General features: G+C 35.4%; 1 protein-coding gene across 2 annotated transcripts; it reads left to right on the top strand.

The window, feature by feature from the left end:
* Positions 1-368: 368 nt before the first annotated feature.
* Positions 369-14,997, top strand: LOC135844028 (uncharacterized). Of its 2 annotated transcripts, none has more exons than XM_065362115.1 (8): positions 369-721; positions 1,440-1,589; positions 6,968-7,656; positions 7,733-7,862; positions 7,952-8,263; positions 8,356-8,682; positions 8,752-8,941; positions 11,380-14,997. In XM_065362115.1, exons 1-8 carry the CDS (start codon positions 584-586, stop codon positions 11,865-11,867), a joined length of 2,424 nt encoding a protein of 807 aa, XP_065218187.1. In that variant the 5' UTR covers positions 369-583; the 3' UTR covers positions 11,868-14,997. The 2 variants fall into 2 exon arrangements, with proteins under 2 accessions (XP_065218187.1, XP_065218177.1); XM_065362105.1 differs by having other exon boundaries at positions 8,344-8,682.
* Positions 14,998-15,778: the final 781 nt, after the last annotated feature.

Here is a 15,778-nt window from a genome sequence, read left to right as displayed (position 1 = left end):
GATGATGATGAAGATGAACGACGAATGAACCAAAAATCATCCAATCGTAGATAGAAAACCTTAATTTATTCATAAAATCCGATGAATTTGTAAGAAAACTGATTAATAACGAATTTTAATCAAATTTATGATGATTAATTAAGCTTTTTATTTTCAAAAAATCCGAGAATTTCGAGATAAAAATTCAAAATATGAAAATTCCAGTGTTTCCCAACATTTCTCACGATATCACATCCGTCACGTTGATCTCACGTAAAAAATGGAATTTGCGTTCGGCAGACGTTTCGAAAGCTGCCATTTCCGCTGCGCACGTCGGCACGTTTCGTGCTTGTGTTGTTTTGCGTTATGCCCACATCGTTTAGTCCATACCGCCGTATCACGACTATCACATCTCGCCGCCTAGGTGAGAGTTTTTTGGTGGGAGAAGAAGTGGGACATTCAGGTGTAAATACAGTTTAGTGTTTTCTGTTAAAAAGTTTTATTAAATTTAAATTAAAATTAATGAAATTTATTCCGCGAAGTATGTGCGAATCAAAAGCGTAGCGTAAAACCCGACTTTTGTGTAATAATAACATGATTAAGTATGACTGCTGCGCATTTAAATCTTTATCAAGTTTGTCGCCTTTGTTTGTGCGAGCTGAATGGCTCGTCATTTGTACCGATATTTGATAACAAAGATAGTAATTTACCGTATAAGATAAAGTCCTGCTTTTCCATTTCTGTAAGTAAAACTATACGTTTAAACTATTAGTTAATTAATCGTAGGTTAATTTCGAATCGCACCAACGCTGTTATCTATATTCTGTTACAATGCTTATGCGTGCTGCCATTGTAATTTTCGCGTAACACGCGTTATCTACTCGAAGCGCGCGGTCCTTACAATTTCTAGCATTTTTATTCCAACATTCTTTCTAAAATATCGAGTCGAATTGGTTTTTTATACCATGTACTCGATTATAACTATCTCTGGCGAAAACTTTGATAAGCATTTATGGTAAACGTGATAATATGAAAAGCAGAATGGAGTGATAAAAAAACGACACCAAATTAAGTCAGCCGCTGACTCATTGCGTAGTGTCAAATTTTTTAATCATGGCATAGGAACGGACGTACTTATCATAATGTATTTATTTCGAGCGTATTTGTCTTCATTAAAATAGAATTCGAGCTCGAATCGACGTTTTTTTTTCACCAACTATTTTTCTTGGTTGGTTCTCTATTTTACTTACTGATAGCGCGCTCAGGTTAGAATATTGTGTAACATATACACGATTATCAGTAGATGTTGTATGCTTCGAGTATTCGTAAATTCTTTGATAACATTTTTCGAATTTGGTTTTCGTTTTATTTATAAACGCTTTTTCGAATATAATTTTTTAAGGGCTATGTTTTATTTCGATGCGACTATTTAGGTTATTTTATTTATTTATTTTTTATAGGTTGATGAAACAGATCGTTTACCCAACGTATTATGCCCAGCTTGCACAAGAGACGTAGAACGATTTTATAAGTTCAAAGAAAAAGTTATTAAGAATAATGCTTTTCTTAAATCATACGTTTTTCAACGAGACCGAAAAGCTGCTCAGTTCGTAAGTATTAGTAGCGTTGTTGTATTTGCCATTCGTTTGGTTTTATTGAATAACGAATAATTTCTCTATCTGAATTCTGCTTCTCGTAAATGCGAGTATTTAATCGTCTGTGTAGTGTTTAGTGTATTTTAATTAGAATTCATTTCGTTCGCAGAAGAAAGCTTACTGATAAAAGAACGTTTTTTATTGATAACGATTCTGCGTACGTTTATCAAAAATAACGTGTGATGTGAACACGATTGTTTCTATGGCAGAATTTTTGAGAAAAAAAAATGTTCACTCCTGTTTCCTTTTCTATTGAATTTTATCAAAATGCATCGATCGAATTGCAAAGTTGATCTTTTGCAGCCACGTACATATTTATTATTTCTTCAAAAATATTTAACTCAAATTCAAATAAGTGGATTATCTCGAAGAAAAATAATTATTTAGGAAATAAAATATACAATATTTACCAATAATTTTGATTTGGTTGAGAAACAAAATTATTAATTGATTAAAATATGTATCGTACGAATGTAGGAATGTGCTCAACTCTAAAAAAAAAATTGTCAATTTGCAACTTTACTTTTTACTGATAGCAAATATGAAATATATGTAGCTGTGAAAGCGAAACTTTTCGATCTTTCTGGTGCATTTTCTTGTTGCCCATTATCGTTTAGTTGCTGATAACATGATTTGATAACATTGTACTTTGTATGCTGAATGATACAGAATCGTTGGTTTTGAAATCTATTTCATTTTATCGAATTATTGGTCTTGAGAGTTTTTACGTTTCGGTGGTAAGAAATTATTATCACTAGTTGGTAACTTGGTATGTATTTAATGCGTTGTAGTTTGATACCTGAGAAAAAATTGTTCGTGATTCGAAAATTGGCTTTCATATCATTTTTGTAGAACCGATTGTTTTACGATTATTAAAATTTGGTCTAAAATTTATGAAATTCAGCAACAACAGTGATAACAACATTGCTTCTTGTAGAAAATATACACACGTTCGTTGAAATTCCAATCTAACGAAACTATTCACCTACAAAAACAATCAAACGATATCACTGTCGAATAACAAGACTCGGAGTTATCATCAACGTCGATGATACTTTTCGTAGTATACTTGCCTTATCTCGAACAATTTCAACGTGTTCGAGTGGCTGCCTGAATTTCATTGAGCTGGTGCTGTGCTTATCAGTACCCGATGTATTCGTTTTTATTCTCATTTAAATTTTTTTTAAAAAGAAAAAAACAACGAACACGAATTTTTCTCGAAAAATGATCGTATTTTTACTGTCAGAGGTACATATGTATAATCTACGAGAATATTACTTCCACGAAGGTTTTTGTTTGTCTTCGTTATCGATACATTGAAAAATCTTCGAGTTTTTGTGCTTACATAAATGGTTAAATCGTAAACATAGTCAGAAGTAACAAAAAAAGACAGATATTTTTCCAAGTTTTAGTTTGCTTTTATCTGACCGTTGCTGGCTCATGAGCTGAATGATTGTGAAAAAAGGCCACCTTATAGGGAAATAAGAACGGTGTAATTTTATCCTGGAAAATATACATTTGTTGAGATTCTTTTTCATTGTACGCACGTCTACGTATAAGTCTATTAACTACTCATGTTCGCTGAGATGAAAAATTATATAAGTAATTACTGCTGCGTTATTGAACGTGTTTCGTAACTGCAATGACGCATACAAAATTTCTCTCTGGGAGGTGCTCGCAATGAAGTATATTCTCAACCGGATTTTCATTTGGTCTGCTGATTCACTGGGCACACTGTTCTTTATTCTTGATCTAGATGAAATTTCAGAATTTTGTTTCCCGAACCTTTGTAATCCTGGATTAAATTCGAGTTTTATTTGTGTGAATTCGAAAAAAATAGAGAGAACCTTGAAAAAAATGAAAAATCAGCAGTGATGCTGACGAGTCCCCCTCTCCTCACCAATTATCAAAACATCATTTCCCAGAAATTAGTCCATTTCTCGGATTTGATCCTCGAGCTTCAGTGTCTCACCGTTTCCCCACTTTGAGAAAATTCGCTCCAATTTTGTTGGATTTTACGATGAGACAATTCCTTACTTTTTTACTTCTCTTCAAGTAGGTACATATACAAAAAAAATGTGCCAAGAGCCAACACTCCCCCCTCCCTCCCCAACTTAGTCTATAAAATCCATAAATGTGAAGAGAAAAATCCCGGTTATGTTCAAAAAATTTCATTTCTGCTTCAGAATTCTTGTGAATCCACTTTTCAAGAACCCCTTTCCCCTCGTTCCACAATTTATTTCGAGTCCCTTTGTATAAACCCCTAAAAGTTGAAAAAAAAAGAAGAGAAATTGAATCGAAATCGATCAAGATAATTTTAAATGTCTCATTTCTGCGACAGAATTTTTCCAAGTGAGTCCCTTTTCAAGGCACCCCCTCCCCCCCCCCTACCACCAGAAATGTTGGTTCTCTCGAATGGATCTCTCAAAATTGGGAGGGGGAATGACAAATTGAAATCATAGGTACAATTCTTTTGAAAGTTTTCGTTTTTGGTGATAATTTTATTCTCGATCCTCTTTTTGAGAAAAACCTTCCTGATGTCCTAATACAATGTCGGTCTCTTTTCACGAAGACCTCCAAGGTTGGAAAAGAAAGGTTTTTTTCAATATTTAATAATCGATATCGACTTGGACCGGTTCTCCTATTTTATCTTGCCATTTCCAAGAATTGTAATCATCTGCTGAGAAGTTATACCTACTTACCAATTCTACCTTTTTTCACACACTATTTTCTTATCGCTGATGTTTCATAGGTTTTAGAAAAACAAAGAATTAGTTTTCGTGTGAATTTGCTTGGCAGGAATGACAGATGTCCACAATGTCATTAAATTTCTTTTTTTTTTTATCCTTCTTTATTGTTTCATTATCAGTCGATGAATGAAACAGAAAAAAAAAAAAAGATTTCTGAGTGAGTGATCTCCTGCCCACTCTTATTGCTAGTGTAAGTAGGATTACTAGAGTAAGGCTTTTGTTTGAAATTCTGCTTTTTTTTTGCTTCAAGCACACCCAGAAATGATTGAATTTTACGTATGAAAAAAATAATTCTTCAATTTTTGATTTCTCCTCAGTTTTAAAAACATCTGTGCCTGAAGCTTCTCCACGAAGTTTCAAAAATTATAAAAAATCCAATTACTTGCACGAAAATTTTCAAACTTTACCAAGGTAGATGGAAAGATCATGCAAAAATTTATCACCTGCCAAAATTTCAAGTGCTAAAGTGCGTTTTTCGATTTTTGGTGAATTTTTGAAAATCGAATTTAGGCCAAAAATGAGGGGAAAAAATCAAAATTTTACCAAATTGACCAAGAAAGCTGAAAGTTGGGATGTACCCTATTTTCGACATGCCAAATCGATTGGAAACGGTTTCAACACGTTTTGGGCGGTTCTGGAGCATCCAGTAGATTTTTGAAACTCGAAATGTCCACAAAATTCCATCAAATTGGAGTTGTAAAGCTAAAATTTATTCTAAAAACTAATTTCAATACGCTACGAAGTACTGCAGGTAAATTTAAAAGTCGTTTTGGCGCCTCCAGCGACTTTTTGAAAATTCCTGAAGCCTCCAGCAGATGTTTGAAACTTAAAATTTTTCAAAATTGTGTCAAATAGAGATGGAAAGCTGAAATTTACCCTACACTACAATTTTAACACCCTCTGAAGACGACTTGAGGTGGGTTCAAGTCATTTTAGAGCCTCAAGCGACTTTTTTGAAAACTACTGGAGCCTCCTGCAGATTTTTGAAACTTTAAATTTTCACGAAAAATCATCAAATGGAGATGGAAAGCCAAAATTTACTGTACACTCTAATTTTAACACCCTCTGAAGTTGACTGCAGGAGAATTTCAAGTCGTTTTAGAGCCTGCAGCGACTTTTTTGAAAATTACTGGAGCCTCCATCAGATTTTTGAAACTTTAAATTTTCACAAAATTTCATCAAATATGAAGATGGAAAGCTAAAATTTACCCTACACTCCAATTTTAACACCCTCTGAAGACGACTTTAGGTGGATTGAAGCCATTTTAGAGCCTCCAGCGACTTTTTTGAAAATTACTGGAGCCTCCGGTAGATTTTTGAAACTTTAAATTTTCACAAAATTTCATCAAATGGAGATGGAAAGCTGAAAACTCTACACTCCAATTTTAACACACTCTGAAAACGACTTCCGGTGGATTTCAAGTCATTTTAGAGCCTCCAACAACTTTTTTGAAAATTACTGGAGCCTCCAGTAGATTTTTGAACTTGAAATTTCCCCAAAATTTTATCAAACCAAGATGGAGAGATTTCAGCTTCCATCTCCATTTGATGAAATTTTGTGAAAATTTATAGTTTCAAAAATCTGCTGGAGGCTCCAGTAATTTTCAAAAAAAGTCTCTGGAGGCCCTAAAATTACTGATTTTTGTAGCGTATTGAAATTAGTTTTTAGAATAAATTTCAGCTTTACAACTCCAATTTGATGGAATTTTGTGGGATTTTCGAGTTTCAAAAATCTGCTGGAGGCTCCAGAACTGCTCAAAACGGGTTGTAACCGCTTTCAATCGATTTGGCATGTCGAAAATAGGGTATATCTCAAATTTCAGCTTTCTTGGTCAATTTGGTAAAATTTTGATTTTTCCTCTCATTTTTGGCCTAAATTGGGTTTTCAAAAATTCACCAAAATTCGAAAAACGCACTTTAGCCCTTGAAATTTTGGCAGGTGATGAATTTTTGCATGATCTTTCGATCTACCTTGGTAAAGTTTGAAAAATTTCGTGCAAGTCCTATGTTGAAACGCAAAATCTGCGATTTCTGCCGACCTGTCAATCAAAATGGTCGCCATTTTGTAAGTAAGGCTAACTTTTTTTTGGGCAAGTTTGCTTTAAAATGTTCCTTAAGATGTACCCTTTAAGAAAAAAGTGTTCCCGGAGGATCGGTTGGGGGGGGGGGTACAATTACTCCTATTGTCATATGCCGGACTATGTATGGAACCCACCAAATGTTGGAAAAAAATCAAAACAAAAATATTTAAGTCTGTTCAGAGTTATTCTGAATAACCCCTTTTCAAGAAAAATGCCCTTGACCCTTGTCTCACAAACTTGAAAAAAACTCCCGAGGCACTCGAGCAATACGGACCTTCTCGTATGGACACCCCCTCCCCCCCCCCTCAAATTTGACGAAAACCATATAAAAATAAAAAATCAAAGTCGTGAATAATTTTTGGAAAAATTATCATTTCTGCTCACAATTCTTGTGAATAACCCCGTTGAAAAACGATACAAGTGTTCTATAGATATGCTTAACATGTGTCAAGATTGCACATCACACCGTACTAATCAGCGTGTGTATTTTGTTATGTTACAGCTGGGTCGTGGTAAAGATGAACCGAATACCACCACCATCGAACCGTCGACGATGAAAAAACGCACCACCGTTGGCCCTGCAACGTCGGTGAAACAGAAACGTACGCCGTCCAAATCTGCGAAATCCGGCGATTATCCGGAATCGGCGACTGCGACGTCGGCCGCCGAATGCCTGCCAACGTTGAACAATTACGACAGCTGCGAAATATCGAATACATTTTTCGACAATAGTAACAAAGTCAAAGTGGAAATCATTCCGCAAGTGGACAACGATATGTATTCGTCGACCAGCGCCATATATAGCGGCGATTCCAAACACAACGTCGTCGAAATGTGGCCATCGTCGATGTCCGCTAACGAAGAAGGCTCGTCTAGTAATTTCCGTAACGGACGAAATATCGAAGAAATCGCCACTACGACTATAGAAAGCTCGGCTAAATCACCGGACTATACCAGCGTCATACGTCACAGCAGCGACGATTACGGTAATAGTAATTCGTCGTACGATAAGTATATCAGCGTGCACGTCAAAGAAGAAATCTGCAAAGAGAATTCCGGCGAAGAGTACGATTCGGAGGATACGAAATCCGCCGCTTCGTTGACCTTTCGCGAAGAAGACGAGGATAAATTGATCATCGACGAGGAAACTATGCAAGTCAAGTCTTACGGTCGCGAAGGCGTTAAGACATCGTTAGTATTAGAAGATTTTCTTAACGTTGATCAAAGAGAGCAAAAAAATGACAGTTTTTTCTTTTTTTTTTTACAGGGATAGCTGTATATTATTACGCACTTTAATTTCTACGTCGAACGCGGCTAATCAAGTTGCTCAATCGAATCAACCAGTAAGGAGCGAAGCAATCAAGAAACCGGCGACGTTTTCTCCTCAGATATTAGTGGTCGGTTGAACGAATCCGTTTTTGTATTTTCCGAATTTCAACGTTAGAATGTATTAATAATGAATGAATTTTGTGGTCGTATTTTACAGAGCGATATGTCAGCCAATTCGCCGAATTCGCAAAACTCACCCAGCGGCGGCTCCAACACACCTACCTCAGAGAAAAGCAGCACCAGGCGGAAACAGCGTTGCCCGACGAAATCGGCCAGCGAAATAGCGCTAGACGCGGCCGACGACGAAAGCGACGAAGACGCCGCCGAACTAGCGCCGCTCAGCGAACAACAGCCGCAGTCGATAATGTACCAACAGGAGATCGTCAACATAAGCCCGGTCACGGTGACGTGTACGTCTAACGGACGAGAAGAAATCGTCGGCTACAGCCAGTCTCAATTTTTAGACGAGGTAAATTCGTCCCTCTAATACCTTTAGCCCCTTCGACATCGACGATTTTAATCGCCAACCAACCAACGCTTTACTATTAGGATGAATTACAGGTACTATCCAGGCATAGTTCGCCGGCCACAACGCCGCCTATGGTAATGCCTTCGCAGGCCGAAAGATTACACAAAGCGTGCGACGTGCTGCTCAGAGCAGCGAGCAAAATCCAAGATCTACCGCCGGGTATACAACAAGAAGAGGTGGTCGTCGAAGAAGAAGAAAGTATAACGCTGTATCCAAATAGTTCCCAAATCGAAGGCCAGAGCGAACAAATCACCATTCGCCATAACCCGGTACCATTGTACGAAATTAATTTCTCCTCGGTTAACGCCATCAGCGAAACGCGAGTTACGAAGAAAATCAAATCGCGTGAAAAAATACAGGTAAATAAATTTTCCCTCGATTTTTTCCCCAAGCTCGTTTACCTACTGAATTTGAGATTATTTTCGCAGAATATGTCCCAGCATAAAGAATGTAATAATTGTCACGCCGTTCAGACCACCATTTGGAGACGAGACAGATTCGGCAATATTGTCTGCAACGCTTGCGGATTGTACTATAAATTGCATAATTACGATCGCCCATGTAGAATGCGCCGGGACGAGATACATAAACGTAATCGTAAAAGAAACGCCAACGAAAGTAAATAATTTTTTAATTCACTTGCGAGTCCGATCGAATCGGTTTGTTTTGTAGACTGAAGCGCCCCATCGAGCCGAATAGTACCCTTTTTCCAGTTGAAAAGAAAGATTACGGAAGTTCCAACTCGAAAATGTAATTTTGATTACTGCCCTTGAGAACCTCCTTCCTTTCAATCCCCTGCTGATTTCCTTCGAATTTCACTGCATCTTCATCATCAATTGATCATGCAGTAGCTTAATTTTCTAATCTCAGAGAAACAGTCAAATTGAAAATGAGATAGTAGCAAATGCCTGATCTAACTCATTGTTCAAATTTCACGGATTCTTATCTCTTTCATTTTGCTCGTTAATATTTTTTAAATCAAAAAACATTTTTTTTTTGGAATTAAAATTATTTTACGTGGTCTAAATTACGTTTTTATTTTGTTTTTCATTTTCGACATGAAATTTGGATTTTAATGTCTAATCTTGAGATCAGAAGACGACCCACCGAATATGGCCTGATTTCTTCGATCTGGCCCTTTCCACGCACCCTTTCGACTCTTTTCATGGGAGTTGAAATGTGAAAAACGGACCAATTCGTCCGATGTATCGATTATCGAATAGCATAGTTTTTTAGTTTTTCGATTTGACCCCTGTCGTGCCTCTAATGCCTTCATTTGGTGTCTTCCAATGAGAATTCTAGGAACAGAAGTGGATAAATCGGAAAAATGACATCATATTCGTATTCAGCGCCTTGAAAACCATGCATTTCCATATTCCGCATGACTTTTTCAGTACTTAGGAGCATTAGCCCCAAAAAGGGCACCCCTCCTCCTAATTTTGGGTCAAATTTGAAAAAAAAATTTGAAGTCATGCGATATATCGAATGGTATGTTTTTGAAGGCCCTGAACACGAATATGGCCTTATTTTTTCGATCTGACCCTTCCTAAGCCCCCTTTCCCCCTCTGTTGGGGTTGAAATCTGAAAAATATCGCAATATCGTGTGACATATTGAATAGTATGTTTTTGAAGGTCCTGAACACGAATATGGCCTTATTTTTTCGATCTGACCCTTCCTACGCCCCCTGTGCCCCTCTGCTGGGGTTGAAATCTGAAAAATATCGCAAGATCGTGTGACCTATTGAATAGTATGTTTTTGAAGGTCCTGAACACGAATATGGCCTTATTTTTTCGATCTGACCCTTCCTACGCCCCCTGTACCCCTCTGTTGGGGTTGAAATCTAAAAAAAATCACAATATCGTGTGACATATTGAATAGTATGTTTTTGAAGGTCCTGAACACGAACATGGCCTTATTTTTTCGATCTGACCCTTTCTACGCCCCCTGTACCCCTCTGTTGGGGTTGAAATCTGAAAAAATCACAATATCGTGTGACATATTGAATAGTATGTTTTTGAAGGCCCTGAACACGATTATGGCCTTATTTTTTTCGATCTGACCCTTCCCAAGCCCTCTGTACCCCTCTGTTGGGGTTGAAATCTGAAAAAAATCACAATATCGTGTGACATATTGAATAGTATGTTTTTGAAGGTCCCGAACACGAATCTGACATTAGTTTTTCGATTCGGCCCTTGCCATGCCCCCAATGCCTTCACCAAAATGCTCTGCAATGAAAATTCTGCGATCTGAAGTACATAGTCGAATCAAATTGAGATCAATTCGTGTTTAGCATCTTGGAAAATATGGAAGTCGATATGTCGTACAACTTTGTCAATTTCTAGAAGCATTGGCCCGAATGGTAGGGATCCTGTACCATTAATTTGAGTTTGATAGGAAAAATGTCGAATAGCTTAGGTGGCATGAAAACTAGACGTATTTTTCGAGACATTCTGGGCAGGTATACTTAAAGTACAAGCTTAATCGAACTTCGATCAAATGAAATGCTGATTCGAACGGACTAGATTATTTTTATCGCCTATCTACGTTTGCCAAAAGAATGTAAATGTTTTTTAATTAGTTACTTTTACTTTGTGTTAGACAATTGATAAGATTTTGCATACTTCGCTGTTCACATTTCCCCATCTAAATGCCCGTTGGTGGATTTTGTACATTTTTATACGGTTAAATTAAAGTTTATTTTCGTAAGAATCAGGTAGTTCGATATAATTTCAAACTTGTTGATATCCTGTGTGCGGTAAACTTTCCCGTTATCGGACCCACTTAATATTGACGTTGATAACGTGTCCGTCGAATAGCAATGATAACGATGTAGGTTGCGGTTAATTTTGGTTAAAAAAAAAAAAAAATCGAGTGAACGCGCGAAAAGCAGACGTCGCCTCGTGTTGAATGAAGGGTCGGGCGACGCGTATTCTAATTTTAAAATTAGAATTTATAATTTTTCCCCCTATAGTTTGAAAAAAGTTCAATTGAAATTAGCGCATATGAATAGTGTGTGGTGAGTGGAGCCATGATGGTTACATTTTTATTGTTACAGATAAAACGAAGAAAACCAAACGTAATTCGAGCGGTACGTTCGAACTGAACGAATCGTCTAAAGAGCAAGAGAATTCTAGCGGTTCGTACACACCACCGAGTAACTATAACGACAATACGAACCACATTACCGTGTCCGATCTCTACCATCATCCTTTCGGCCAGATCAAAAAACGACGCCGAACCTCAGCGCCCGGATCGTCGTCCGCTACCACCACCGTCGTAATAAAAGAAGAACCCGAAACCAGTCAGCAGGAGGGCACGTCCGATACCGAGCAAACGGTCGAAGAAATCAGCGTCAACGGAAACGATATCGCCGTTGCTTTAAATAACCATCTGTACAGCCAGCCGGCGGGCGAAAAGTTGGCCTCTTCGGCCTTCTCTCTCTCTACGCATTTCGTGCCCATCAACGGCAAAGTGTACGAAGATTTTTCCAACGAAAATTCGATGAGCGAAGCACCTTTGAATTTAGCAGCCGGCAGTCATTAGGGAACGCTTTTTTCGAGAAAATCGTTTTCTTCTTTTCATTTCAACTCGTAATTTTGTTCTGCTCTTCTTCTCTTTCGTCATCGTAGTCTTCAGTTTGTCCTCCTTTAGGATCATTAGGTGAAGCTACAGTGTTGAAAGTTCGTTGTGTCAACAAATACTATTTATTTACGATCGCCCAAATAATTTATTTATCCAGTGAGTAATTTAAATGTATTCTAACCGCGTTTAAATACCGGTGATTCTCTTTTTAACAAAATGACCACCTTATTTTCATCGTTATTTGTTAACGAGATCACATGTTTTAGATCTAGAAATTGTTGCGTTGTACTCGTACGATTACAACGATGAAATTCACGCGTGCTATATTCAAATTTAACAACCTCCGATAACCAAAAAAAAAAAAAATCGAACGATGTTTCCTTCTTTTTTCTCTTTTTTTTTCTAATCGAGAAATTTTGTTTTACCGCTGCGTGTGTAAGATTTAATCGTATCGTCGCGTAACATTGTATAAAGTTAAATGTAAGAAAAATATTACTTACGGTTTAATTTTTTTGTACTTTTTCTAGTAATTTTTTGCATTTATCGGTAGGATTACAGGAATGTAGCACATTGATTAACACTTCTAATATTTTCTTATGTAACTTTTACATTTCTTCTGTATTCTTGTTTTCTTTTTTCGTTTTATTGTTTTCCAATCACCAACAGCACCGGGCACATGGATTTTTATTTTGACTTGATCGTCGTCGTTTGTTTTCATATTTTTTAGCGGTATATGATTACGAAGCTTCGCTTTATATTCAACTTTCTCCCGTACTCTTTGTGTTTAGATGCGTAAATATATATGTAATAATTTTTTTTATAAATATTGTATTTCTGTTCTTTTTTTTTTCTATAATATTGTTAATTTATGAGAAAAATTCTTGTATATATTTTGCGGTAGATAGAGATACTAAAGGTGTATTTTTCGAAATCAATTAGCAAACCGTCGCGTGGTTATTTGAAATGTTACCTTATTTGTGTGAAATTTTATCGATACCAAAAAATCGTGAATGAAATTTATCGTGACGAAATTCTAATGTTCGAGTTCTCAAAGAGCTTGCCATTCGGGTATCAACTCATCCAACGTATCGTAGCAATCGTTGATTCGTGTAAACATTGAAATTGTTATTTAAAAAAAAAAAAATTAATCTTGTGTAGAAGTTCCATTTGCGAGTTTTGGCCCTGTTGAAATATTAAGGAGAGTTGTACACGATGAATTCGATTTTGCTCCAAGTATAAGCGAATGGTCTCAGGGTTGGAATTATGCTGTGGTGTAGATCATGGCCTTTGTAATGTTTGTGTAGGGTTTTCAAACTGTCGAGTACCGATTTAATCTCATTTATTGGTTTCGAAATGTCTAATTTGAACGAAAACACTCGAATATTTTAATTATTTGTCGTTCGAAACGAGTATGGTTTTTTTTTACGTTGCATCAATTTCGTTTATACCTTGGACCAAAGGTAAAAGTACGTTAGAACATCATGAAACGATCGTCTTTTCTTCTTTTTCTTTTTTTTTTGGACCAAAACAATTCAAACAACTGGCGAACCATTTTATAGGATCTGACTTGTAATTAGGTATTGTCTAACTTTAGTAACAGTATTATTATTATGTATGTTTAATGTCATTTTACTAACCAGTTGATACTAGTTTTAGTTGTATAGATGAATTTTTTTTCTTTCTAATATAAATTTCAGTATTAAACCGTAATTAAATTAATGTTGTAATTTATTTAGTGTAAGTTGTGTTTTCTTTTTCTGAATTTACAAAAATGGTACTTAATTAGTTATAAATTTTTCATTCTTTTCTTCTCCAATACTCATTCGTGTTGTGTTTGTTGTGTGGCTATGTTGAAAATACTATGGTTCGTATAAGTTGGGTGTTCTGAAAGGAGAAATTTTAACGTCGGTAAAGGAAAATTGTTACGTTAAACGCGAATTGCAAATTTAATGTTATACAGAATTTTTTTTTGTAAGTTACGAAGTTACGTGCTTGAATTTTGTAAATATATTTTAATACGCCAAGCTTAATTGATAAGTAATGTTCCATTTGTAAGCCATTTTTTTTCTAATTTATGAAATTTAAATTTGAAAAATTTTTACGTTTATTAACATTATGGCTGAATTATTGTCTAATCGTTGTTACATCGGTATGGCATCGTCTCAATTTTCAAAACATGGGCTCACAAGTGAAAAAAAAAAAGATAATGATTCCAATACATTACGATTTAGGTACGATTTTATTAATATTTTTATGTGGGAAAGCTAGGCGTTGGTCAATTTGATTTTGTTTTCTTTTTTAAAATTCGTTTTACATTATTACCATTTTTTTTTCTTTTGTTCAATAATCAAGCCATTCTGGAAATCAATTTGAAACTTTTGTTTTGCATTTTATTTTTGTATAGAAAATTGAAGTTTTCTTGTAATTGTTATGTTATGTTAATTTTTTTTCTTTACATCTTTATTTTTTTCTTTTCTTTTTTTTTTTAGTTTTTATATTGTATAAATGCGTAGATTTAAGGATAGAAAAAGAAACAGTTCGCATCTCTTCCAAAAATGATAATAGTACATAATTTTTCCTCTTTTTGATAATAGAAAAATCGTATCGCGGTTTGAAATCGGTGTACGAGAATACGATCGTATTTTTTAAGTATTTTAGACAATCATTTAATTAGTGACTATAGTTTTTTCTCTGCTTACGTTGGAATTCGATTTACTTACTTAACTTTCAGGAAATTTCAGCTCTTCTTTATTTAATGTGAACACTGCTTGCCTTTTTCGTGAAATTTGTAAACAGCATTTATTGTATAATTTATTTATTTTTTTCTATTTCCTTTTCCTTTTTTTTTCTTTCTTTCTTTCTCTTTCTCTGTCTATCTCTTCTTTTTTTTTTACTTATTTATACTTTTAATTTTCTTTTTTTGTCGTATAGTTATTTACTAGTTTTCATTAGGGTACAAAGTTAAAGAAAAGAAATCAACATGTGGCCTTATCATTATTTTAGATGCTGACATTAGATTTTATGCGCAGTCGTTACTACAGGTAATGTTAAGTTGACCTTTTGTACAAATCAATTACATAATTTTAATTTTTCAAGCGTTAATTCTTTGTCACGTCACCTACTCGGGTATCTCCATTTGTCCTCTTGTGCTTGTGAAACGTTTGATCGAGTTTCAGGTCTTATATCGGTTCAGTAAATGCGAAGAATACATACAATGAATACATTCTGCAACATGAGTAATATATTTTAGAAAATTTCTTCGAAATATTTGGAGATGGTGTTTTAAATTTCAAATGCCATTTATTCTGAAAATGTAAACGAACGAATACGAACACCGAATCGATGAATTCGTCTTTTTTTTTCTTCTTTTTTTCATCGCAGCATTACTTGTACACTGTACAGCAACCATCGTCAGTATTTTTGCTAGCCCTATTTTGCTACTACTGTTAGTGTACTATTGTTGTATAGTACCCTACCTAGTACCTTCTACCATACCAGATGGTTTACTTCATACTTGTGTCTTTAGGCAGCAGTTGTGGTAGTAATTTTCCTGATAGAAGTGTTTCCATTCCTAATAATTATCATAAAATTAGTTTTTCTCGAAAAAAATGAGTTATACTAATCGGTATAATCGTATAATATCATACCAGCCTCTGTAAGTTTATTTGATTTAATTTTGATTTTTAAATAGGCAATCTCCTTTTACTCAGGTATTTCTTAATAAATATATCAATGCATGAAATGGTTTGTAATATGTTCTAGGCTCTTAGTGAAGTCATCAGAAAAATTGTATCTTTGTATCATTTTGGCCTAGCTTTAATGAAAGCAAATTTTCAGCGTTACATTTTTTAGATGACTCACTTCCCATTTAT

This window comes from Planococcus citri, chromosome 1, assembly GCF_950023065.1.
Source record: "Planococcus citri chromosome 1, ihPlaCitr1.1, whole genome shotgun sequence".
NCBI classification, from domain to species: Eukaryota; Metazoa; Arthropoda; class Insecta; order Hemiptera; family Pseudococcidae; genus Planococcus; species Planococcus citri.
The sequence above is the reverse complement of the archived record's forward strand: the minus strand, read 5'-3'. Positions and strand labels throughout refer to the sequence as shown.